This window comes from Podarcis pityusensis (genome assembly GCF_964106645.2).
Source record: "Podarcis pityusensis genome assembly, chromosome: 14".
NCBI lineage: Eukaryota > Metazoa > Chordata > Lepidosauria > Squamata > Lacertidae > Podarcis > Podarcis pityusensis.
In genome coordinates, this window is record NC_138039.1 from 34,439,601 (window position 1) to 34,465,565 (window position 25,965).

A 25,965-nucleotide genomic window follows, 5' to 3' on the forward strand; every position below is an offset into this window, starting at 1 on the left:
TTCAAGCTATCGAGAGGCAAGGGGGAGCTGACAAAGTAATGCTTCAGAAGAGCGTTTGCCCGAGAGGAAGCATTATGCACCGAGCCTTCATTAGTGGGAGCTGGAATGGGGAAGGCGCTGCCCCCCCTCCCTACTGGTGCAACGTCTCCCCTCTGTAAGCAGGAAGGAGACCTTCAGCGGCATCATTAAGCTGGTTGGCAGCCAAATGTCACTTGGCAAGATGAGTTCTGATGCGTTTGTGTGCTGGTTGAAATATAGATGAGGAGGGAGAAGGGGGGGAAAGCTCTGTCTGAAAGAGGCAGAGGCCTCTTTGCCCGATGGTCAGCACTGTGTAAAATTGCTAGCCCCATGAGACTTGGGAAGGAGGCTGACAGGGGCAAGAAAGTCAGCCTGTCAAGCAGTGCCTCAGCCCCAATTCTGGAGCCCTATAAATTAAAACTCTGGTTTTTGTGTGTGCAGAAGGAGGTGGATTTTTTTTTTATTACTCTAGTGCATTTATTTTTTGCAAGAGCACTTGCAGGAATCCCAAGGAATCAAGAGCGAAATAAGATGCATTGGGGTAGTGGTTAGAATGCTGGGCATGGGAGATCATGGTTCAATTCCCGCTCAGCCATGAAGCTCACTGGGTGACCTTGGGGCGGTCACTTTCTCTTGGCCTAACCTATCTTGCGGGGTTGTTGAGGGATTAAAATAAAGGTGAGGGTGGGGACAGGTGTATATGTCATTTTGAGCTCCTTGGAGGAAAGGTGGGGTAAATAAAAATAAAAACTAATATTACACTGAAATTAAAGAGGAAATGTTATCGATATAATTAAATAAGGTATATCCCACCCTTTGTCAACAGACCTCAGGGTAGGGAATAGCACAAGTTTTGAAAAAAGTGGAACATGCCCTGTACAAGCAAACCCCATTTCAGAAACCTGATGAGTTTAGATGACTATACAATAAGAAAATTAGGGTTGAGCGAAAATGGCTATTTGTGAGGGGTGAAAGGGACATTTTGCTAAATATTCTTGCTGGGGTAGTATGGTGTGGTGGAGATAGATGAAATTCTCCAGCTGTTTTCCCCCAGAAAATTCTCTTCAGCAATATTCTGGCTCATTTAACGTTGAATGAAACTCAATTGTTAGTTCATATTAGCAGATGAAGGAAGGCATGAGCGTAGAGAGAACTGGGAGGGGGAGGGTCCAGCTGACTTCAACAATATTAAAATAATATTAAGCAATATTAAAACTGGATGCAGAGTTGCGCCCAAAATATACAAGGAGGGCATTTGGGTGGAGCAAGAAAAAAGAAGACTGTCAAAGTGTTAGTCAAGGAAATTCTGTTCTGAGAAATTTCAGCCCACCCTTTGAGGGAACAAGATCCAATGCAATGTTAGTGCAAGAGGAGATTACGGTACGTTGTTGCACAAGTAGTGGTGTTAGAGGTAGCGCACAATGCTTAACTCTTACCAGGTATAGAAGTTGCAGTTGTGCCAGGGATAGGACAACCCCTTTTGCAATTGCAAGACACCCATTAGATTCTATGCTGAGAATGGGATTCCTGCTAGCAGAATAGCTGTTGCCCAAGCAGACTCCCACAGTTGGACATCACCCAGCATGCAGCAAATGGAGGAGTATTTGGCCGTGTGTTATGGGGGATGTACGCGATGGTGACCTTGACCTAACAATAAGAAGTAAAAGCGGCACCTTATTTTCATCTGTGAAGTGTTGCAAGTGGGAAGGCGAGACTTGAATCCTCCTTCCTAGCTTTACAGCTGACAGGGGAAAGAATGGAAACATTTGGTCCTCCCTGGGGATTCTGAGGACTGTGCCTTTGGAACATTTGACTAGGTTCCGGATTGCAAGCAGACCATTAATCTTGAATGGGAGTAGAGCTGTGTGAGTCATCTTGTCAGAATCCTTTTGACCCGGCCTGGCCTCTTCCTCTTAAACCCTCTTGCTTCTTGACTGTGTTTGGAAATACGCCTTTTTGCTCTATTAGTGATGCTGCGTTGACCAGCCAGCTGGTGCCTTATTTTGTTATTGCCATGATTATGTGTGGAGTCGACAGGTCTGCCCCAGCCCCCAAGTCTTGTTAGCTTCTTCTAGTTCTGGGGTGGTGGGATTGCATAGACAAAGGAGGTGTGCAACTAAGCAAACCAGTAGAGATTCCTTCATGAAAAACACCTGCTCATGCCCTGAGGCTTTCCAGCTGTGCTTTGTTATGTGTGCTTGCAATGGTCTGAAGTGTTGTAATCCCTTGGCAAAGCAACAGCATCACCTATCTCTGTCTCCTTGAGTCGATCAGGGTGAAGAGTCCTCTGAGTGTCATGCTGATGAAAGCCCTTTGGCTGCCCCAGGTGCAGAACTGATGACTTCCAGGAGGAAATGACAAAAGGCTCAGGAGATGTTCTGCAGCTTTACACTAGGCTGACCCGGCGTATACTGCTAATAATATTGTAGAGATATATAAATGGTGATCTCTTGTTATAGCTGCTAAAAAGCTGTAGTCCATTTTTCCAGGGCTGTTGGCTGAATAACATATTGTCTTTTGGTCTATCTTTTAACCTATCAGTTGGTTGTATTTAAATACATTTGCATATTGTTGGCTGTTGGGAGAAGCAATCAAGGAGGGTTATTGCATTTCTACCACGCTTATTGGCCACTGGGGAGAACAGGATGAGGTGGACCCTTGGTCCAATCTAACCCAGCTCTTATGTTCTTATCAAATAATAATAATAATAATAATAATAATAATAATAATAATAATAATATATAACCCGCCCATCTGGCTGGGTTTTCCCAGCCAACTTCAGTGTAAATGACTTTTTCAGGCCTTGGGTTTGCAATTACAACCTAGTGCAATTTTTATTGCAGAATTTCCACAGAAGCAGATAGTCCTTCTAGGACTTGGGGTGAGGAACTTGTGGCCCTCCAGAAATTGCTGGACTCCTGTTCCCATTCAGCCCCAACCAGGATGGTCAATGGTCAAAGATGACGGGAGCTGGAATTCAACAACATTTGAAAGGTCACCAGTTCCTCAACCGTATCTTAGGATGTTGTCACCTGTTCAATAGTTAAAACAGTGTCCTCAAATTTCAGCCACTTACCACTTACCATTTCCTTTTTCTGTATGTATAAAGCACCAGGGGAGAAATTCTGAGAAAAAACTGAATTGGGGATGAATATTTAAGTTTCCATGCAGAGTTTTGTTCATGGAAACAGCAAAAGAATGTCCCTAGCAAGCTATTTATTTATTTCTACTCCAGTATCCTCCCTGCTTTTGTCTCAATCCATGCCAACTTATTGGGATGCAATACACCTTATGAGCTTCTCTCTCTCTCTCTCTCTCTCTCTCTCTCTCTCTCTCTCTCTCAAAAATGTAAACTAATATAGGATAGCAGATTCCTTCTAAGGCCACAACCTTGGTGTGTTTAGGGGACATTTTACTACCCCAAGATACAATGGAATTTGGCTTAAGGTCGAAAAACAACTCGCAAAACATTTAAAGGTTTGTTTTATGGCTTTCAGTCAAGGTGAAGGAGAAAAGAATGCAGTTTCAGGTCCAGCTGTGGGAAGAGATCTGAAGAGAACAAGAGGGTACACAGGAGGAACCACATGTGGGAACATGCTCTGCGTTCATGATGGCAGGGTGTAGAGCTTCAGAATGCCAGTTACTGGAAACCACAGGTTGGGAGAGTGCTCTTGTGCTCAGGTCCTGCTTGATGCCTTCTCACAGGCATCTGATTGGCCACTTTGAGTCCAGGATGCAGGAATGGATGGACCATTGGCTTGATCCAACAAACTCTTCTTAAGAGGTCTAGTGATACTTTGTGGTTAAATTGCCCCAAACCAGTATGTTTTAAGTGCATTTTTAATGCTTCTCCTTTTTTCTTTGAAGCACTCTACACAATCACTACAGAGAAGATGAGACAATCACTTTTTTTAAAAAAAGCATCTGTACATTTGACATTTGTAATCCATAGGCCTGTTGAATTATGTATAAGACCAGTCAGTCTGTATGAAGAACCCATGAGTGAGCCAGAAATAAGCTCTTAAGGGGCGGTGGGGGCGGGAATCCAAAGGACAAGAGACACGGCCCTTCCTAAATGGCATTCCTGCTGAGAGGGGAGAACTTGCTCTTTGATAAATGAAAGCTGCAGCTTATTATCAGGAGAAAGGGCAACTTTATATATTTCTTTGGAGTGCCCAGTCAAAATATCACATTAGAACCAAAACAGCTTAAAAAGAAGAGGAAAACACACACACCCCATAATAGTCCCCCTCCCAAAGGCTTACAGCCAGGCCATCTAAGGGAACATCTTGTGTATAAAAGATGCTGGAAGATTTCTTCCAGTTTGCATTTTGAATGGAATTCACACATCCTGGATCAGACCGCAGTTAACCTTTGTTATTCTGGAGCTCTTGGCTCACCTCAGAAAGCATATGAAATTGCAAGTGAAAACGCATACCAAAAATGTGTATTTTGTGGTACAATGCATTAAAATGTGGATTTCCAAAAGTGTTGTTTTTTTTAAAGCAGATTCCTGTGAAAACAGGATGGAACTGACTAATGAATGAACAGGTGCAAAACTGGAAGACTGATCTGCCCATCCCTACTTGCAGTTAAGATCTGCTAGTGAGAGGGGACTTCCGGGTTGGCGCCATCGCCGAATGGCGGACTCCCTCCGAGCTCCGGAGGGAGTCGGCTCGGCAGGGGCTGGGTCCTACCGCGCCGGCGACGCGGGGACCCTTAAAAACCACGGGCACGGGGCCCGTGGACATGGGGACTCGGCTGGTACCGTCAGCGCCCTCCCGACTCGTGAAGGAGCCTTTTTAAAGGCTACGGATCGGGTGCCTGGGAGTGGCGTGGTACTTTGAGTCTATCGCTTCCCCTGCCGAGTGCAGCCGCATGCCATTCGTCGGAGAGCGCTGGCTTCTTCCATTTGAAATTCGGACATTTAACAAAAACCCGTGAGTAATTGGGTAACCGGGTACAAAAGGAGGAAAAAAAAAAAGGAATTTTTTTTTTTTTCGGATTCGGCACGAGCGGGGGGGATCTAAAAAGGAAGTCAGTCCCCTCCCTGATTGTAAACATGCTAAAACAAGGACTGAGAAACCAAGATCAATTCAGAAGTTTATTGCTGATTAAAAATACCAAATTCCACGATGGAATCATTACAAGAATTGTGCTGGAGGAGAGTCAAGGGTGAGAGGGAAAAGGCAACCCCCCCCCCCGGGAACCGGGGCGATTCAGAGAACCTGGCGGAGAGAGATGGAGAGTTTGACAGCTGTCAAAGTAGCTGTCAAATCTTGAGAATATAAAGAGGACTTTGCTACAAGTACTTTGCTGGTTAATTTTGATACAATTGGATATAAATATGGATACAAAATGTCGGGTGGAAAAAGAAACAACAATTTGACTTTTGGATGAGAGGACACAAAGTTATTGCAATCCCTCTAGAGGGGCTTTGGGACATTACAAGCGGCGTATATCGAAAACTACTCTGGGATGTGTACTACTGGTCTTAGCTCCTGGGAAAGTAGCAAAACTGAAATATTTGTTTTGTCTACAGAGGTGACAACACAATAGAATCTTTCTATTTAAGTAAGCTCCTGAATAACAAACCTCTGTAGAGATACTAGATTTCAGAATAAGAATGGTTTTGCAGCTGAACAAGACAGAAACCTGAGAAAGTAAGAAACAAAAGAGTAAAGGACCAACTACGCCACGGCAAGAACAATGGGAGGAGTAACAATGATCAAGGGAAATTAAAGGCCTCGATTAGACCGGACTTTTGAAATTAAACATTATCAAAACAAGTAAATTTAAAGAAAACCGGCAAGATGAATTGAGAAAGTTTGGCTGTGGACTTGAGACCTCCAGGCCGACAACATACAGACTGATGGACATAGGGAATCTAAACCGGGGAAGGGAGGGGGAATTCTAGAATCCAAAGGCTATGTAACTAACTTCTGGAACCTTCTTCTATTTTCTATCTTTTAATTTTTTTTTTTTTTGATATATAACTTTGGTATTTTGATTTAACAAGTTTTAGGAAAAAAAAGAAAAGGGGGAATTCGTGGAAGGAAACGGGGTAGATTTTGGGGAAAAAAATCTTTGTTCTATTTTGTTAAAGGTGAGGAGTGATGTTAAGATTGTAATTTAAATTGGCTATTAGGCATAACATATTAGGTTAAATTGGGAATGAGAACTTGTGGAACCAACGTAGGGAAAGGGGAATACAGTCGGGAGGGGAAGGAGGGAGTCCCAGAAAGAAGGTTATGAAAATAAGGGTTTAAAATTGGTCTCTTTTCTTTCTTTTTTTTCTTTATCTTTTCTATCTTCTTTATTCTGTTATTATTGGAAATTTTAATAAATATGATTAAAAAAAAAAAAAAAAAGATCTGCTAGTGAGGTCCTGCTTCAAATTCCATCTCATATGAATCCTAGATAAACTTTCATGAGAAGCAGGGTCTTTTCTGCTGTGGCCCTAGTGCTTTGGAAGATCCTCCTTTGTGAGGTCTGCATGCCCTTCATTATCTTTTTAGAGGCAGTTCAAGATACCTTCCCCCCACACACCTGGAGTTGATTTATTAATTTTGCTGCAGTTGTTTTGTACCAATGTTTTATGTATTTTAAATGGTATTTTTGTACGTATACTACTTTGTATATGTTTTTTAAATATCACATACACACCTTTTTCAAACAAGAGCTAAAATAGATAGTAACTTTCAATATCAGCAGTTAAACATGCTCTCACCAGTAATCCTTCACCAATTTAATCTGTTTAATCTACGAAACAAGCTCGGAAGTTGCTATATTTTACATCTTGTCTCATGTAACCACATTTTCAGAGAGAGAATGACAAAAGGGATCCCTCCCATCTGTACCTCTCTTTTTCTCCATGCTTTAAAAAATGTTGATTCATTTCCCAGCCTGCTCTTTAGGCTCCCAGAACACGCCCAACTGCCTAATCACAGTATTCTCTGCTGTTCGCAGATTGAAAAAATATTTCTGCATTAAATCATGTTAAGCATAAAATAATTCACATTTATGTATCCTCCCTGGATTTTTATGTGTGGAAGGCACAAAGATCTGTTCAAAGGGAATGGCACAATTGATCAGCTTCCCTGTGACAATTACTGTCATGGGGGTAACCTAATAAACTTCCCATTCTCCTTCAAATATGGAGGAAGCTCACCACATTAACTTCCAAGTTTATACCCTGATTATAGGCCCCTTAGCAAGTTAAATATAGCCCTTTTAAAGGTGTGGGGGTGCACTCTGTTCATATTTTCATCAGACACATATCACACTAGTGCTGAGGGATCTGCACAGCCTGCTACATACATACAAAACCCTAAATCTCCACACCAGGTTACCTGAAAATAAGTATTCTACTTCACTTCCCGTGAAGGGCATTGTGATCAGCTGATGGGACCTGGTTAATTTTGCCAAGGCCTGATGATTGTTGGCTTATGGCAACATAAGATTTTTCTTGTGAGTTGTGGAATTCCCTCCCTGCTGAAATATGAGAGGGCCCATCCCTGTTGTGACATCACACCAGGCCCTGAAGAGACACCTGTTCAGACAAGCCTCCCCCGAACTCTACTTGTGATTTCATTGTTAAAACTGTTTAAGTGTTTTCAAAATGGGTAGAGCAATTAATAGATATCATCTTGGTTCAGGCCGAGGGAGCTGGCGTTTGCCCACAGACAGCTTTCTGGGTCATGTGGCCAGCATGACTAAACCGCTTCTGGCGCAACAGAACACCATGAGGGAAACCAGAATGCACGGAAACGCCGTTTACCTTCCCACCACAGCGGTACCTATTTATCTACTTGCACTGGCGTGCTTTTGAACTGCTAGGTTGGCAGGAGCTGGGACAGAACAACAGGAGCTCACCCTGTCACAGGGATTCAAACCACCAACCTTCCAATTGGCAAGCCCAAGAGGCTCAGTGGTTTAGGCTACAGTGCCACCTGCTCCCACCCTCTGCCACTGAACAATGGTCTTTGCTAGGGGTTGCTAATGCAGTACACTCCAGATCTTGTTGGACTACAATTCCCATCAGGCATCTGGAGAGTGCAATTATGGCTACCCCTGGTTTGAACTGTCCTGAGAGCATATGAATATCAGAAGCTATCCAGTGCTTTAAATGTATGGTATGAATGTGGCCTATGGTACCACTTTCAACAGTCATGGCTTCCTCAAAAGAGTTCCAGGAGTTGTAGTTTGTTAAGGCTGTGGAAAGTTCTTAGGAGACCCCCTACTCCCATGCAGAGGGATTATTAAATGCTCTGGGAATTGTAGCTTTGTGAGGGGAGTTGAGGTCTCCTAACTACTCTCAGCACCTTTAACAAACTACACTTCCCAGGATTCTCTGGGGGAAGCCGTGGCTGTGTTTAAAGTGGTATCACAGTGCTTTAAATGTAAGGTGTGAATGTAGCTCATCTAGAGGGTACCAGGTTGGTGAGGACTGGTATATAGGATTGACATTTGAACTGGCTACAAGTAAAGGAAAAGATTTGTGTTTTTTAAAAATAAAAAAAGAAAGAAAAGAGAGAGAAGGATTCAGCAAAAGAAACGCTAAGTGAGAAAGGGAAAGACAAATAGAGAGAGGGAGGGAGGGAAACAAAGACAAATTCAGATGCAGACACTGATAAGGAGACAGAAAACCACAGTAGGCATAATACAAAAGGGAAGAGAATGAAACACTAGAGAATGAGAGAGACAAAGAGAGCAGGAGGGAGTCACGAGTCACTTCTTAGGGAGAAAATGCCGCTGCAGCAGGGAGATAAAACTGATTCCAAAATCTTCTGCCCATTACAGATAACTAGAAAGACAGGGCCCATCATATGGAGTGAGTGATGTTAGGACTGATAATAATAGCACCTGGGGCACAGCCAGCTATAAAAATCTAAAGGGACATATTGTGTTTGATAGCTGGAGAGCCGCTTTGCAATTCACTGCGCATCCTAATAAGAGTGAGGAAAGCAGTGTCGGCAGTGGGCAAGAATATCTATAGAAGGGAAAGAGATGCAAGTACACACCAGGATGCCTTTGGAGCAGCATGGGGCAGCATCAATGCAATGTGCGGCTAAATGGCTCCTGCCAAGGAACAAGGGGAAGGAGAGCTTTGTGTCGGCACATTATGGAATCTCTGGGCCGTGTTCTCAGTAGAAGCACAAAGGAGCGGGAAGCCATCACTCGTCCTCCCCACCTTAAAAGAAGCACATCACATTCCAAAAGAGAACTTAACCCCCACCATCACCACAAGGCAGTGGTTCATTTATTTATTTGTGGCATTTATATCCCACCTGAGCTTAAGGGAGCATCTATAGTTCTCCCCCTCCTAATTTAATCCCCGCAACAACCCTGGGAGTTAGGGTAAGCTAAGCGACCGTGACTGGCCCAGGCACCTAGTGAGGTTCTTGGTTGACTGGGAATTTGAACCCAGGTTCAACACTCCAACCGAGATCACCAGTGTGGTTCCCATGAGCCCAATGGGGCTCGTAAAGGTTGTCACCTGGTGCCCATGAAGCCACTGCCCCCTTGGTCATGAGAGGGTGAGGTACACTGAGCCTCTTGGACTTGCCAATCAGAAGGTCGGCAGTTTGAGTTTGCATGACGGGCTGAGCTCCCTTTGCTCTGTCCCAGCTTCTGCCAACCTAGCAGTTCAAAAGCATACCTGTGCAAGTAGATAAATAGGTACCACTGCGGCAGGAAGGTAAATAGCATTTCCATGCACTCTGGCTTCAGTCACGGTGTTCCGTTGTGTCAGAAGCAGTTTAGTCATGCTGGCCACAGGACCTGGAAAGCTGTCTGTGGACAAACGCCACCCCATAGTCCAGTTTGACTAGACTTAACCATCCAGGGGTCCTTTACCCAGTGGCAGAGTATCTCCTCTGCATGCAAAAGGTCCCAAGTTCAATCTCCACCATCTCCAGATAGGATCGGGGAAAACTGCTAAAACCCCAGAGAACCACTGCCAGCCATTGCAGATGATACTGAGCTAGTTGGATTAATGGTTGGACTCTATATAAGGCAACTTCCTGTTTTTCATTGTCTTGTACAGCAGCTTGTGAATGCATATTGACAACATCTTCCTCAGCTCAGTGTGGCTCTAGTAATTGAGCCTTGACAATAAGCCCACAAAGATATAGCTGTTTATTTGTGGGGAAATGCCACCATCATCATCAATAACAACAATAACAGGATCAAATTCATAGGAACATAGGAAGCTTCCTTTTTTCTCAGCTTGGTTGTTGGCACACACTGGAAGAGGAGGAAGAAGGAAGAAGTTCTAGCTTCTTGGTAGAGAATCTGCTTTCATGGAAAAGTTCACAGTTCCAATCCTTGGTGTCTCCAAGTACATACTGTCAGATAAAAAAACCCCTCAGGATGTGCATCTTCCAGGGCGTGCTCCCAGGCGAGTCATGAGACCCGTTCTGCCCTCTCACCCCCCAAAACATGGATGCTTTAGTTGAGATTCTTGCATTGCAGGGGGTTGGACTAGAAGACCCTGAGAGTCCCTTCCAACTCTAAAATTCTATGATTCTATTCTATGAAAAGCACTTTTTCCTGGGCGAGAGTAGGACACCTAACATGGCCACCCCGATCTCACATGTAAATATGGGATGTACCTTTGTTCTGGGACACTTGGTGGGCATGCAAGTAGGGCTAGGAATAATCCCTGTCTGGAACTCTGGAAAGCTGCTGCCAATCACTGTAGATGATCCTGATCTAAATGGACCAGTGGTCTGACTCAGTTATCAGACCGGTTCATGGGTTCCTGAATCCTGATCATTGTCTATGTTGGCTGTGGCTGGTTGGAGCTGGAATCTAGCCACATCTGCAGGGCATGATATTAGCTTCCGCTGCCCTCGAGCATCTCCCCGAATCCTCCAGATGTTTTGGACTACATCTCCCACCAGCCCCAGCCAGTATGAATGAGATGGACACCAGCTGTACAGAATGCACCGTTTTTCATTAATAGCAGATTTCAGTTCACTGAGGATGAGAAACTGCAAGTGCTTTACTATCTACAGCATGCATTGTAAGGGGGCAGATGACTAAAATTGCAGGGTCAAGAAGGAGAGTCGAAAGAAAGGAATAATGCTCTAGTGGAGCTTGTGATGCTGTAAAAAAATAATAATGAAGAAAGCCTCAGGCACATTTGCCTTTCCTTTAAAAAAAGGTGTTAAATTAAGGCATTATTATAAAAACAAAGCAAACGGCAAAGTATGTAATAAATTGCTTTATGCAGAATGAGAAATAAAACCCTCAATACTTCTGGCAATCTATAAAAGCCTGTAACTTTGTGCTCAGTACAGACCATTAATATTTTACAAAACTAGATAATGATTTGGATATAGTAACTGGAGAGCCCCTTCTGGCTGTACACAACAGAAAGGCTATATAATCTAGCAGTGGTTTACATAAGCTGCTATGCAAATGACTCCCAGTTCAAACACTCTGGATGCTGCAGTTAAAGCAGGGCTGGGAGCTGCAGACCAAGGACCAAAAGCTACCCTCTAGCCTCCCTAGTTGGCCTTTGGAACTCAGGCCCTAATGCTCCCCAGGCCACACCCCCTCTCACAGGCCACACCCTCCCTTGAGTGCTTTTGCTTGGTTGGAATGTGTCATTGAAGTATGATAAAGCCAATAGCTTGTATGCAAGGAGTATGGAGGGATGTGTGGTGTGTGTGTCTCTGAAAACCTGGGTTTTGCACGACTGGAATGTACAAGCTACTGATCAAAGGTAAGAACCACCTCCAATGCTCTTCCCATTTTTTTATCGCACCTTCTCTGCCACTGGTATATGACCTCTGGACCTCCCTACCAGGGAACGTGGCCCCCAGGCTGAAGATTATGCTTGGACTTATCCTTCATGAATTGGTCCAATCCTCTTGTAAAGTTGGTGGCCACCACTGCTTCCTATGGGTGCTAGTTTCATAGTTTCGCTATGTCAAGAAGTACTTTCTTTTATCTGTCTTGAAGCTTCCAGTATTCAGCTTCATTGGATATCTGCAAGTCTAGAATATATTTCAGGATATATAAGGCCAATTTTCAGCCCTGGTCAAGTTGTACCTGGGGAGAAATGCGTCACCATAGAGCCCCGCTCACATTATACAACCAACAGGGAGTTATTTAAAGCAACACTCCTGTGTAGCATCTCTTAGGTACGGATGTTTGCAAAGTATTTTACAATAAAGAGTCTTTTTTTGAATTACATATATTGCTCTCGCTGTAAAAATAAGACTGCCCCTAATATTGTTAAGTCCAACAGTACATGCCTCAGCAGGCAAAGAAAGTGATAATGAATACAGCACAGAAATGAAGCTTCTAAAATAAACAACTCTGGAGATTTGACTTCATTCAATTCCATCAAAATTGAAAGTGTGCAGGAATAAAGAACAGTGTGAGTAGCCAAGCCTGCCCTGGCTCTCAACACTTTTTGTGAGGATTACCGAGTTGCGGTTTTCAATCTTTTTCTTTTTTCATTCTTAGATTTCTTCTTCTTCTTTGATTCTAGCCAACGATGCTCCTTAAGCGCAGATGACTTGAATAGGCGATGGCTGAATCCCAGTCCAGCATGCCAGCCCACCATTTACCACACAAAGGGCCTCCTTTACTATCTCAGTACTCAAGGCCGAACTCCAGTGGTGAGTCTTTGTCGTTCGTATTTTCTTTGCCCAACTATCCTTAGACTATTATCTACCTCTGCTGCAGAGGCGGGGGACCTGTGACCCTCCACCACAACATGGGCTCCGAGTGGAAAGATACATTGGATTTAGTTCACATTTAAAGGCAAACCAACCCACTGTGCACTTTCCAAAACAATACATGTACCAAAAGATAGTCCTCCTTTGAAATTTGCACTTCTTCGAATTTCACAGTACAGTTCTCCAGCCTATAAATGTGTATAAAAAATGCATATACTGAGCTCAAGTGAGTTAAGCAATGACCCCCCCCCCCAAAAGAGAGCATTTTATTAGGGGAGATTGTTTTTCAAAAATTGTTTCGTTAGCAGAAATTCACAGTATAATGCCAATTAACTTTTATTAATACTTTTTTAAAAGAAAAATCATATTTCCCCCCTTTTAACTAGTTAGTATTGACTGATATTGGTTTTATTTGTGGTTTTAATGATGTTTTATGGATCTTTTGTTGATTTTATCCTTATATATTGTAGTCAGCCTTATGTAAGAGCAGATTAAAATGCATCAAAGAATATGAATAGATAAACAGATACATAGATAAACCAACAAGGGAATATAGGGAACTGAACCTGGGTCCCTCTGCATGCAATGCACGTGCTCTTCCAATAAATTACAGACTTTCCACCCATGGTATAGCCTCTGTGAAAGCTAAGCCAAAGTGCCCTTGACTAAGCCCACCTATGCAAATATGGGATTGAAAGATAGGAAGAACCCCACAAGTGTAAATATCCATGGGTAGAGATGACAGGAAGTTTGCTTATGTTCACATTTTGTCAGGCTTTGGGGAATCAGAACCCTCCTCTGGTGGCAGCAAAGAAGCAGATAAAAAGAGAAGAGTTCTTACCAATTAGTTTATTCAATAATCATAGTGAGGGACAAAAGAATGTAGCCTCTCTCTAGAAATGGCATTGCTCCAACTGTAGTCCTCCTCCTTCATCTCCCCTACTCTACATTAGTCCTATGTCGGCTAATCTGAGTCTTCTGCCGCTGAGCTTTCTGCTGTACTACCTTCAATGCCTGTCTGGTCCTGGGAGAAGGGGGGTTACGAATGCTTTCCAAGGACACCGAGTCTGTCAGCTGTCTCTCCCTTGGCGCTGCTTCTTCTTCCTGCTGTTCCTCTTCCAATATTTCCCAGCTCTGCTCTCTGCAGCCTCTGAACCATGCCCTTCTGCAGACCACTGATCTAAATCTATACTGTCCTCCTGTTCTTGGGAAGAATCAGGAGAAGGGGTGGTGGCCCCCACCATTCCTCCTCAGTCCAGCCCCTGACACATTTAAATGTGAATCTATGAAATTTGCACTTTCTGAAACAATATGAGAACTCAAGCACAGCCATCCCTTTGAATTCACAAACAATGTTTACGAAAGATGCATATATGTAGGATTAAGTGTACATAAAAAAACAGCATATTTGTAAAAATAACATACAAAAAATTGCATTCTGTTTGAAGAAGCTGCCTGCAAAAATGTTTCCATTAGTTGAAAGTGCATACTCAGAATGTGTTTATTAGGAGAAGTTTGCACTAAAATTTCTGGTGAATTTTCATGAGGGTTGAAAAACAAAAAATTGCAAATTGTGGCTGAAATGTGGAGAATGGAATTTAAGATTGGGGAAACGAGCAAAAGATAGATCTGAAACTGACAGATCCTTCCATCTCTACCATTGCCATCTGCCTTCACTCCCTGGAGTCCAGAAGGGCCTGGAGCTGCGTCTCTTTGCGAAAAGGCCATTGCAAGCTCTCAGCAAATCTTAGCTTTAGACTTGGCTATTGATTCCTTTGTCTCACTCTTTCTTGGCCTTTAGAACATGACAGGCTGTTGGAGAACTGAATTTTCCCTGCCTTTGAAGGGTTCATTGATTTTAGTTTATACATGCTTTCTCACACACACCTTTCCTCCTTGCTTTGGAAGTAAACCTCTTATTTTCCAAGGGAGCTTACAGAACCAAGTTCACCAATAGCCAAACGATTTCAGTGAAGTACTTTGGTCTCATTTGTCCTGGTGACATGTGGACAGCACCCCATCTCCCATTTCTTCAAAGCGGGAATGGCAGCTTAAAGGAGCAAAGGAATAGAAAGAAGGAAACTAACAGCTTTTCGATAGGGCAAGCAGCTGAACTGTTGATCACTTTTTCCTGGGAAGGAAAGGAACTGCAGGCCTGGCATACTTTTCTGTTAAGTTCTGCCATGGTAGGATTCCCAGGACACTGTACCCAGAAGAGAAAAATATCCAATAGTGAAAACACACACACAAACCTGCCAATTGAAGACTCAAGTTAAGGTTATCTCATATTTTCTCTAGCTCTCCAAAGCCAGGAAACTAACTACCAGGTGTGCCCTGTGATCAGTAATTCTGTTGTGCAATGTCACAAATTGTTCTTGCTTACAACCCTCTCCACCTGGCCAAACCTTTTATTGGTCTTTCAGGCCCAAGTTCAGAGAGGGAGGATGGAGCGCTTTGAACCAAAAATGCCCCACCTTGCCTTATACTGAGTCAGGATGTTGGTTCATGTAGCTCGGTATTGTCCACACTGCCTGGCAGCTGCTATCCAGGGTTTTAGGCAGAGAGTATCTCCCAGCCATACCTGGAGATGTCGGGGATTGAACCTTCTGCTTTCAAGGCAGTTGCTGTGCCACAGAGCCATGGTCCCATGTCTTGCTGTACTTGCAGATGAATCTTCCTGAGAATTGGCATAAGCCTGCTTACTGCTTACATCAATAGCTGGCAGGATGGGTTAAGACCAGGATGGGGAACCGTTTTGACTCTGTGGTTCAGCACCTTACTGAGCCCTAACCTAGCAATTCAAATTTGACCAATGGGAGGGCCTGCCTGTCTTCCATTTGCTTGATGCCAAACTGATGTCAAGTGATTGGTTGCTTTGAAGTCCTGAAGTCAGGACTGTAAGTCCCAAAGCAAAACTGAATGACTTGACAGTTCAGCTTTCTGATTCTGGTTTGGGAACTGCCGCATGATGAACAAGAACAAAATGTCCATTTGCTATCACGTTGAGATTTCTGCCGGCAAGCATGCTGCAAGACTTCTGTGGTTGCCTTGTGAGCTCAGTTGACTAACTTGGAATTGACATGAGCTCCTATGAGCACTTTTTGGGTGTTGGGGAGCGGAGAGGCACTGGCCTACAAATGCACTGAAATCGGAATCATTAAGCAATTCATTCCTGTTAAAAATCAGAATATTGACTGCCTGCACACTGCCAAGATTTACCTTTTGTGTTGTCTGTTTAATGGACGAATTGTTTTTCAAAACTTGCTTTGATATTTTTCATTACTGGCACAATCACCCATCATGACAGTGCTTGGAAACAGAGCTTCATGTACCACACCCAAGGTCATGAGGAGTACCACCACTCTCACTCCTATTGCATCAAAAGAGGCCCTCATCTCCCACTGTTTGAACCATCCTGCCAGATACTGATGCAAAGAATAGCAAGATTGTGCAACATCTTTGCTGATCACAGGGTTATATCTGTTAAGGCATCAGCATTAACTTCCAGTTTCTAAGCTTTGTGGCGCTTGAGCCAACAATATAGCCTTAACTCTAGCCTTCAGACAGCAGGGTTTTTAATAAATGAATTTCCCAGTTTTTTTAAAAGGAAATTTGTTAAAATACTAGGTTTTGAGTCCCCCCAAATAGGGGGTGTGTTATACACGGAAAAGTATGGTATGTTTGTTCAGGACCCATAGCACCTTCTCATGGCCCCAAAAGGTTGGCCACTCCTCATCTGACCACTGCACTTTACTATCATATTCCATAGCTAAATGAATAGATATTGTGCATAGTGCCCACTATGTGGCCGACTGCAGACACCACATTAATTTACCAGTAGTTGCTGCCTTGGGCTTTAATAGAACATGGAAGCCTTAATAATTTTTGAACCACTGCTCAGAAAGTTACCAAACCAACAGAGGATGAGCTTCCTTAACGAGTCTGGATAAAATACACAACAGTTATCACCAAAATGTGAAAGAAATATATGATAAACCTGTTCAAAATTATGAGTAAGCTTTTGTAGTTTCCTAAACCACCTAACTTTATTAGTACAAATTCCGAAGGGATTCCCCCCCACCCAATCAGTTCTCAGTTTGGTACATTTGTAGACCACACCATTTTGGAAAGTGGGTTGTCTGTCTGTCCATTTGTCTGTTCTCTGTGGGTTCATCCACACCTTGAGATATCATTGCCAAATTCAGCACAAGGTTTCCCAAGGGGCAGGCAGTGGTCTTTGTCAATGTTTGGATGCTGAGCACCATTTTGAATCAAGATGGTAGACCAATACACACAACCCAAATTACACTATCCATTTTAAAATCACTTTTTTTGTGTTGTTTCTCAGAATACCCGAGCAGCACTGGGCACTTTCTGCTAATAGATTATATATACAAAGTTGCTCCAAGTGTCATTTTTATGAGCTGTAGAATTTTGAGATATTTAATGGTGTAGCCTTCCTATTGCTGCCCACCTTAACTTTTTGGTGTTCCCATGGCCCTTTAATAATTTGTGGACAAAAGTCCACATGGCTTATCACTGCCTCCTACTGGATTGAATCAGAGGTGCTTTGCTTGCACCATAGCTCTGATACAGGTACCAAGTCATATAAGCCAGCATTTGACAGGTGAAGATAGGGGCACTCTCGTGTACGTCCAGAGGGGAAGCCATGTTTAGTCTGTTACATAAATAAACAAATAGAGGGAGTTGTGGAGCTTAAAGAGTAGCAGATTTATTACGACATAAGTTTTTGTGGTCTAGAACATCTGGACTTCTGATCAAGTGGGTTTTAGGCTACAGAATTTATGCCACAATAAATCTGTTAGTCTTTAAGGTGCCATAATCAGGCGTGACAACAGAAGCAAATGGCTTGGGGGAGCAAAGCTTTGGCAAATGCAATTATTAGGGGACCATGAATTTAATCTGTGCTTAATAAGATGTGATTAAAAGCTGAGGGAGCAAACAGGCTTGTGGGGATAGTTTGCGTGTGTCTTGTGTAATACTTATAACACTCTGCTGGCTCCTGCCCAACACACACAGACAGAGGCTCCCACTTGTAAGAAAGAAAGAGACCTTTCTTCAGGCAAGTAACAGTACAGGCTCAGCAGCAGACACAGTGCTCGGGAGTCACAATTTAGGAGTTCAGGAGCAAGGCAAGAAGTTTAGAATTGGACGGAAGCAACAAAGATGTCCAAACAAGTTTCTGATACCCTCTCGCCGAGCTTTTTAAAATCGGATGCGGTGGGCTCAATTGTGAGGCTCTCTTGCCTTGTAGGAATGTGGATATTGCAAGTGTGTACTTCTTCAAGGCGGGTGGATCTGCTCCCATCTGTGAAGGTGGTGCCTAGTTCTAGGCAACAAGTCTGCCCCCTCCTGTTCAGGTTCCTGTTCAGTTTCTGCCATCTCCTGTTCTGCTTCCCCCCATGGCTGAGGAAAGCCCTTCTCAGCCTCTACTGAGGCTCTCTGCTTTGCCGGAAGGTCAGCGGGGAGATTCAGCATGTTTGTTCCCCTTTTCAAAATGGGAAGGTGAAGGGGAGATCCCTCTCCTCCAACCCAGGTTCCCACAATCCTCCTCCTCCTCCTCCAGAGCCTGCCAACCCAATTGCTTCCAACCGTCCCAACAGTGCTGTGGAGTGCATGACAAACACCTCAATTCTCACACCAAGGATCATAGCCTGAGTCTTCCTCCATTACACATGGCTGAATGATTCCCGCCCCCCTCAACTCCTGCACAGTGGAGATTAAACTGACCATAGGATGGTTAATCTCATAGTCGATCTATTTGTGTTTATTATACAAGAGTCCGGTTTCATTTGATTTAAAATGAAAGCTTTTGTGTCTTGCATCTTCAAGGTGGCTAGTTGTAATGCAACAGATTTAGCAGCCCATTCCTTATCTGGATAGGCAGTTATGAAGGTGGGCAGACTGCAGGGAAGGGAAGCAAACATTCACATATAGTGCCCCTCTGCATGGCCGGTGCAATTAGGTGGTGACAGCGGCATTGCTGCTGCTTACCCAGATGATGCAGGGGGAGAGCAGTCACGAAGTCAGCCTCGTGCAGGTTCCCACCAGCGTCCCTGTGCAGCCCAGCGTCAGCATTGCCGTGCTCCATCCTGCCCCAGTAAGCAGCAAGGACACCGTTCTCTGGAAGGTGTCACAGCAATGCAAGGAGCTGCCTTATTTCCAACCAGACCACTTGTCCACCTAGCTCCATCTGGTCCGCAGGCTGAGACTCTACCTGCCCACGGTCTATCTTGCCAGAGTGGTGCATGCTCTAGCTATCTCCCGCTTGGACTACTGCAATGCGCTCTACATGGGGCTACTTTTGAAGGTGACCCGGAAGCTACAACTAATCCAGAATGCAGCAGCTAGATTGGTGACTGGGAGCGGCCAGCGAGACCACATAACACCGGTCCTGAAAGACCTACATTGGCTCCCAGGACATTTCCGAGCACAATTCAAAGTGTTGGTGTTGACCTTTAAAGCCCTAAATGGCCTCGGTCCAGTATATCTGAAAGAGCGTCTCCACCCCCATCATTCTACCCGGACACTGAGGTCCAGTGCCGAGGGCCTTCTGGTGGTTCCCTCACTGCCAAAAGCAAAGCTATAGAGAACCAGGCAGAGGGCCTTCTCGGTAGTGGCGCCCTCCCTGTGGAACGCCCTCCCATCAGATGTCAAAGAGATAAACAACTACCTGACATTTAGAAGATACCTGAAGGCAGCCCTGTTTAGGGAAGTTTTTAATGTGTGACATTTTAATGTATTTTTAATATTTTTGGAAGCCGCCCAGAGTGGCTGGGGAAACCCAGCCAGATGGGAGGGGTACAAATTAATAATAATAATAATAAATAATTATAGCTAGGTATTGTCAACACTAACTGGCAGAGCTTCTTCAGGGTTTCGTATGCAGGGAGTGTCTCCCAGCCTGCCTAGAGATCCTGGGGCTTGAAGCTAGGACCTTCTGCAGGTAAATCTGATGTCACTGCGGCACTGCCCCACCACAATGTCTGCTCCTGCTGCACGTGGATGTACATGCGTTTGAACTAGAATTAAGACGCTACCCCTTAAGGTGGCCATGTGTCTTACTTTATAGAGGAGAGACATCTTTGAAAGCATCCTTCATTTAAGGGCTGCCTGGTCCGAGTCTAGTTGAAAGATAATGAGCCTTCAGAAAGGAGATCAAGGACCTTGAAGTTGCCCATCAGTTGTTAGCACCAACGACAGCAGACTGAGCAGGCACAAAGGATGCCTAGTCACAGTCTTATAAGACATTGTATTTTTGCTTCAGTGATTTCAGTTATGACAATTATTTCTGACCTTGCAGCAGTAGATGTAAAGTCGCATGTGTAAAATGTTAGGCAAACCTGTGCGGCAATGTTCTATCAGAATGAGTCTTGGTTAAGTCCAGAAGGTCCCGTGCTTAATTCCTGGAGGTAGGGTTAGGAAAGATCCCCTGTCCAAAATCCTGGAGAGCCATTGCCAGTCAGTGTGGACAATACTGAGCTAGATGGACCAATAGGTCTGACTTGGTTTAAGGCAACTTCCTATGGCCAAGGCCATTAAACAAAACAACAAACTGCAACAGTCCTTAAGACAGCTATCATTCTCCCATTGCCAATAGCCTTGCTGCTTTCAGCTGAAACAGGTTAAATTCTGCTGAAGCTCCCAAGACACTTTCCATCTGATGATCTGGTATAATCCTGCACTGGCAAGTGGGACTCCCTGTCTCTCAGCACGCCAATAATGGTCCTATCATTACAGATCTGCCTGCACTAATCTCTCGGATGCAAAATGGTAAACTGGGGAAGCTTAAGCGATCCAGCTGTCTGGCACACTGAGGTTTCCTGGGCACTTCTTTAATGTGGAAAGTTGTATTTTAGGTGGATAATGTCTGATCCTTTTTAGTTGTTAGGAGTGCACTAAATTGGCTGGTAATTGGTACCCAGCAGAACTGGGCGTTCTATCTCAGAATGGGACCGAGGCTATGAATTCCCTGTTTGATATTCAAAGAGGAGGTGAAATAAATATGGTAAATAAATAAATACAATCTCCCACTTATGGTTAAACAAAGCTATGAGTGCAAGTAGCTGTGTGAGCTTAGATGTAATACTAGAGCCAAATTATATCTATCCATATCAATAATGATATATCTATATCATCTGTATCTATATATCTGCAGCCACTTTCTTTAATGACAAACTCAGTTGTTCAGATGGGGCCAATACCAGGTAATTGAACACAATATAGAGGCTTACTTCCAAAATGCATGAACTGGAGACTGAGCCAGAAAATATGTGCATGACTCAAAGAGTAGCAAAGGACCGGTGTAGAGAGAAAGAAACTCAAAGACTCAGGCTCTGGAAATGTTGCCTGTTCTTGGCTTTCTAATTGGGGTATGGAGTTCCATCAGAAGAACAGAAGCACAGCTTCCTGGATTGCCTGAAAAAACAATCTGGGTCAGCATTCAGTTTCTTAGCAGGGGGCAATCAGAGTCTTGTGGGAAGCCTTCCAGCAGAGCATGAAGACAATGGTTGTCTCCTGTTGGGTATCCTGAGGTATATTGCTTCTGAACATTTTTCTTTTCTGGTTTTTTTTTTAATCCCCACCCTCAATCTCTCACCAAAGAAGACTCCAAGAGTAACTTACAAGATAAGTAGTCAAGGCAGTCTTTACTCTCTCAGGATGAACATCTGAAAGACAGGGCAGAAAAGGAAAGGAGAAGATGGAATGGGGAAGAAGGAGAGGGAACAGGAAGATCAGGTGCCCGTTTCTTAAACTAACTGTTGTTAAAATGCCCACCTGGGATGCAAGCAGCTTGGGAAGCAAAATGAAATGGCCATATGAGATTGGAAGGAGGGCCAAAGGCAGCTGGTTGCTCAGCAGAGCGGATGAAATAGCCCTGTTTCCCTGCTCAGCCTAATAGCTATTGATAGCCTGACAATGTTTTGTTTTCGAAAGGAGATGATCTTGGAGTTCAAACCAACCTGCATAGACATCTTTTCTGATCTTCATGACTTTCCCTCAGTCGATTTGTCGGTTTGGGTTGTGGTTAACCAGGGTTGACTAAAGAGACACTCTATTTACAACGTTACATTGATGGTCGAAATGCAGTGACAACTGACTTTCACATGGCGATCTTGATGACCTCCATTCTTATGAACAGACAAATGGGAGATGTAGTGAGATTGGAAATATTAACTTGTTCCATTTCCCAAAAGTGAGGAAAGAGCTTTTTTTCAGGAATTCACAAAATTTATCTTTGACTTAATAAGTGAAAGTTGACAATCACCAAATTTTGGGCATTCATTTACACACTCTCCAACACACTTATGTATTTGTGTGTGTGTGTATGGACACCCCCGATTTGCAGCCCCCTGATAATGGCATTTTGCCCTCTGCTGCCTCAGGAGTCACCACTCCCACTCCAAATCCATCCCTGAAAAACCGACTGTTCCTTTTCCCACTTTTCCCACTAGCCACATCTGGCCCACAAGCCTGAAGTTCGCCACCTCTACTCTAATTCATCTGCCCATCACTATCAGTTCTCTCACACAACAGGAAGCAGCACTGGGGAGTCAGAGATAAATTGCACTGCTGATTTCTCCCTGCAGCCTTCTCATTCTCTGTTGGAGACATTACCTTAAAGAAGCAACTGACTCCTTAAAAACCTATGCTTGTAAGTTAGAGATTTCCCAATACTGTAGTGAGGATGCGGTGAAGTTTTGTAGCGCCAATGGGTATTGGCTTCCCATCTCAGCAAACGGGACAAATTGATTGTTCTTCAAAAGCCCCGGTCAATATTAGCCTCTTGCATCAATAAATCCTGATTTTTCACTCTGATCAGTCGATAGCTGCATATAAAGGCAACCTGAATGTGGCCTTGATAAAAACAACCATCAGCTTTGTGTGCAACAGCAGAAGCTAGGCAGATGGATTAGACAGTCATATTAGATGGGGGGAAACACAAGTATTTTGCCACAAAGGAAGGTCATGTACTGTTCCTCAATTCACCTGGATGTACATAATGTAATAACAGTGTACAGGAGCAGCTCACATAATTGCATGCTTATCCATTCCTGCAAACTGCGTGGTATAAGCTGTGGATTTAAAGACAGCCAAGTGGTGCTTAATTGTTTCATAATGTGCAGGCTTCAGTTCTCTCAACGATAACAGGAAAGGTTGGGAAACCAAAAAGGAAGCTGATAAATTGTCCTGCTATTGCAGAGTAGGATCTTGTGAACTTATATTCCGTGGTTGCATCTGCACTCTAGAATTAAACTGTCTTAAGAGTGGAGCCTGAGACAAAAGTAGGTGGAGCAACAAATGTAAAGGTTACCTTTGTACAGCCTTAAATTTTACCTTTGTACAGTAGGTAGTTTCTGAACACACTCACACACCCCTCTCCGCCCTCTGTCTGGACAAGCAAGAGGCATTATTAGGGTCCAAGGCCACTTTCCACCCAGGCAGAAACTTTCAGGAAGGGTGCAAAGATGAGCTGGTGAGGGGTGTGGCCTGAGCAGAAGGGGACTGACCTGAGGGCCAGATAGAGCAGCTTGGGAGTCTCATTTGGCCCTTGGGCCTGAGGTACCCCACCCCTGACATAGGGTAAATGCGAAGAGATTGAGCAGTAGTGCCTAACAGCACCTTGCAAACCATCTAGCCTTGTGAGATGATCCCATTCCCAACATCTCTGAACAGTATCTGAAACAGCAAAATTAGTGCTTGCGGGACTGGATTTTCGTTTTGTTTTATCCTGTTAATTTATCTTTTACATTGTTCTTGGTATGCATTAAGACTAGATTATTTCATTATAATATTTAGTTTATTCTTTGCTTATTAAGTGTTTGCCTTTGTTTATTTGAGTTTTCAAAGTGCTTTGTAAGAAATTTGGTCCCCCGCCCCGTCCCTTGCAATGTTGATTATAAGTTGATGTTTCTTATGTGCAGCTTTGAGCAATATCCACTGTGGAAAAGCGGAATGAAAATAAACCAAGGTAGAGACGGTCCAAAAATCCTACTTTCAGTTTCCAAAATATATTGCACCCACACAAAAACTGGGGTGCACTATTCTCTTGATTTTTAGGGTGATCAATTTTTCTCTCCAAAATATTTACACAGGTGTGGGCTGCTGCTCACCTTAATTCTACAAAGTTAAGGAGTTTGGGTTCAGTTTCAATGTTTTAAAATGGGCCACTCCCATCCAATCCAACATCCTGTTCTCACAGTTGCTAACCAGATGCTCATGGCAAACATACAAGGAAGTCCTGAGGGCAACATTGCTCTCCCCACTCCCACACTTACTAGAATGGTTCAGAATGATACAATGTGCCATTGCATTGCTCCCAAACCACTTCAGGATGTGTGGCTCGCTTTTTACTTCCCCTGCTTCCTGGAGTGACTTGGAAGTGACGAAACTCCACATTGCGTTCCACCATTCTGAAGCCATTCTAGTTAAGTGCTGGTAGAGGAGACAGGGAGAAAGGGTCCCATCACACCCAAACCACCAAACACCTCATCCATTCAATCCTTAAATCCTACTGTATTTAGAACAATTGTGTGCAGATTTTGGAGAAAATTCTTTTTCTCTAAGACATTTTTGGAGGGGCTTTGATTCTCCACAAATCACCCGAAGAATGGCTGGGGAAAAATAGAGAGAGAAACTTCAGCATAGCAATAAACAAAACTTCTGGAATCGGTCATCCAGGTGGGAATGGATCCATTGTTGCTAACCTCTCTTGTGCCTTTGTTAGTCATTGCTAGCCTATCAGCCTCCCCCAACAGAAACAATGTCCTTTACTGTCATGCATGGTCACCCAGAGGCAATGCTGTATTCAGCACAGATGACCAGGCCAGGCTTCATTTTTGAACAGCTTTCTCTTTGGCCCAGTAGTGGTTTCTTAGCAACTACTCAGCTCTCTCCTGCAAGACAGCAAGATTTAGGAGCTTTCTTTTTCTCTTATCCTCAGGTGTTTTGCGACTACCACGGCCATTCCCAGAAGAAGAATGCATTTCTATATGGATGCAGTATAAAGGAGACCTTGTGGCAGGCGGGACGTACTGTTGATACGACTGTTGTCACCGAGGATGTTGGATACCGGGTAAGATGTTCTTCTTATAGTACAGACTTTTGCACAGAAATTCCAGGTGAAACTGCCCTGCTGCTCCTCTGAGTGACCTGTTTGTTGATCATTTGTCCCGATTTGCTTGCGCAAAGCTTACACAGAGGTGAAATGGTATTTGATCCTTATTCAGAATTCATTCTGATTTGTTTGCAGGGAGGTTATTTGACAATGAGTATTCATCCTGCATCCATCCTGATTTGCTTGCAGGGAATTCATACACCTTCCTGTTAATTGTTCATTCATTCCACAATAGTTGATTCAATCCTCCATTGGAAAAAGTCTATTTCTTTTTCAAAGTCGAACTTTTGTGGTTGCATGAAAGAACACTTTAACCTACGTTAATTGGGCAAACCTACATTTCCTGATATGTGCTTGACTACCTTCTGGAAAATACAGTCTTGAGTAGGGATTTAAGAAGCGCTTTCTGTTCTGACCTGTATTCATCATAATCAGCACTGTTTGCATTCTGCTGCAATTTGATTTCCATCAATATAATTTGTGCCCTTGTCTGCTACTTAACATGGCTTTTGTAACTGTTTACATAACTTAATCAGCTCACACTAATTTCAATGTAAAAGAAACATCCAAGCGATGTAAAAAAAGTCATTAATTACATCTCATTTGCAGACACAATTAAACAACAAAGAGGTGAGCAAATATTGATTGTATTCGCTTGCCTGATTTCTGTTCCTGACCATAGACAAACACATGACCATAGACAAACACATGAACTACAGCAATTTCTACTTCCTTTTTCTGTTTTCTTCTGAATTCTCCAACATCCCTAGTCTGGAGACAGCCCTGGACTTTCTTGTTTTTGATTTTTTAATTATGTTATTGAAATATACTCTGAGTCGAGAGTGGATTTCATGCTCTTTATTCAGCTCATAGTGGTGAGCAGGAATGGAAGTTCCCCCAGAATGTCTGCTTTATATACATTATTTACACAATAGGCCCCACGTGATTGGCTAATTCCGGGATTCACCTGTAGGCCAATCTGGTTGCGGATTCATTTCCACCTGGAGCTGGATTGGGTGGCTCCTGTGGACCAATCATATTCCTCTATTCTGGAACCTATTGTTCTAGGATCAATCAGACTGCTGCCTTTTGGATCCTATTCAACTCAGT

At 43.6% G+C, this 25,965-nt stretch overlaps 1 protein-coding gene across 2 annotated transcripts in view; it reads left to right on the plus strand.

Annotated features, from left to right (window-relative positions):
• Window positions 1-25,965, plus strand: part of AGBL1 (AGBL carboxypeptidase 1) — a 407,461-nt gene that overhangs the window by 192,670 nt on the left and 188,826 nt on the right. For both annotated transcript variants that reach the window (XM_080980323.1, XM_080980324.1), the window contains exons 19-20: window positions 12,527-12,656; window positions 24,682-24,813. In XM_080980323.1, coding sequence (XP_080836449.1) covers window positions 12,527-12,656; window positions 24,682-24,813 — 262 coding nt within the window. The remainder of the gene's footprint in view (window positions 1-12,526; window positions 12,657-24,681; window positions 24,814-25,965) is intronic.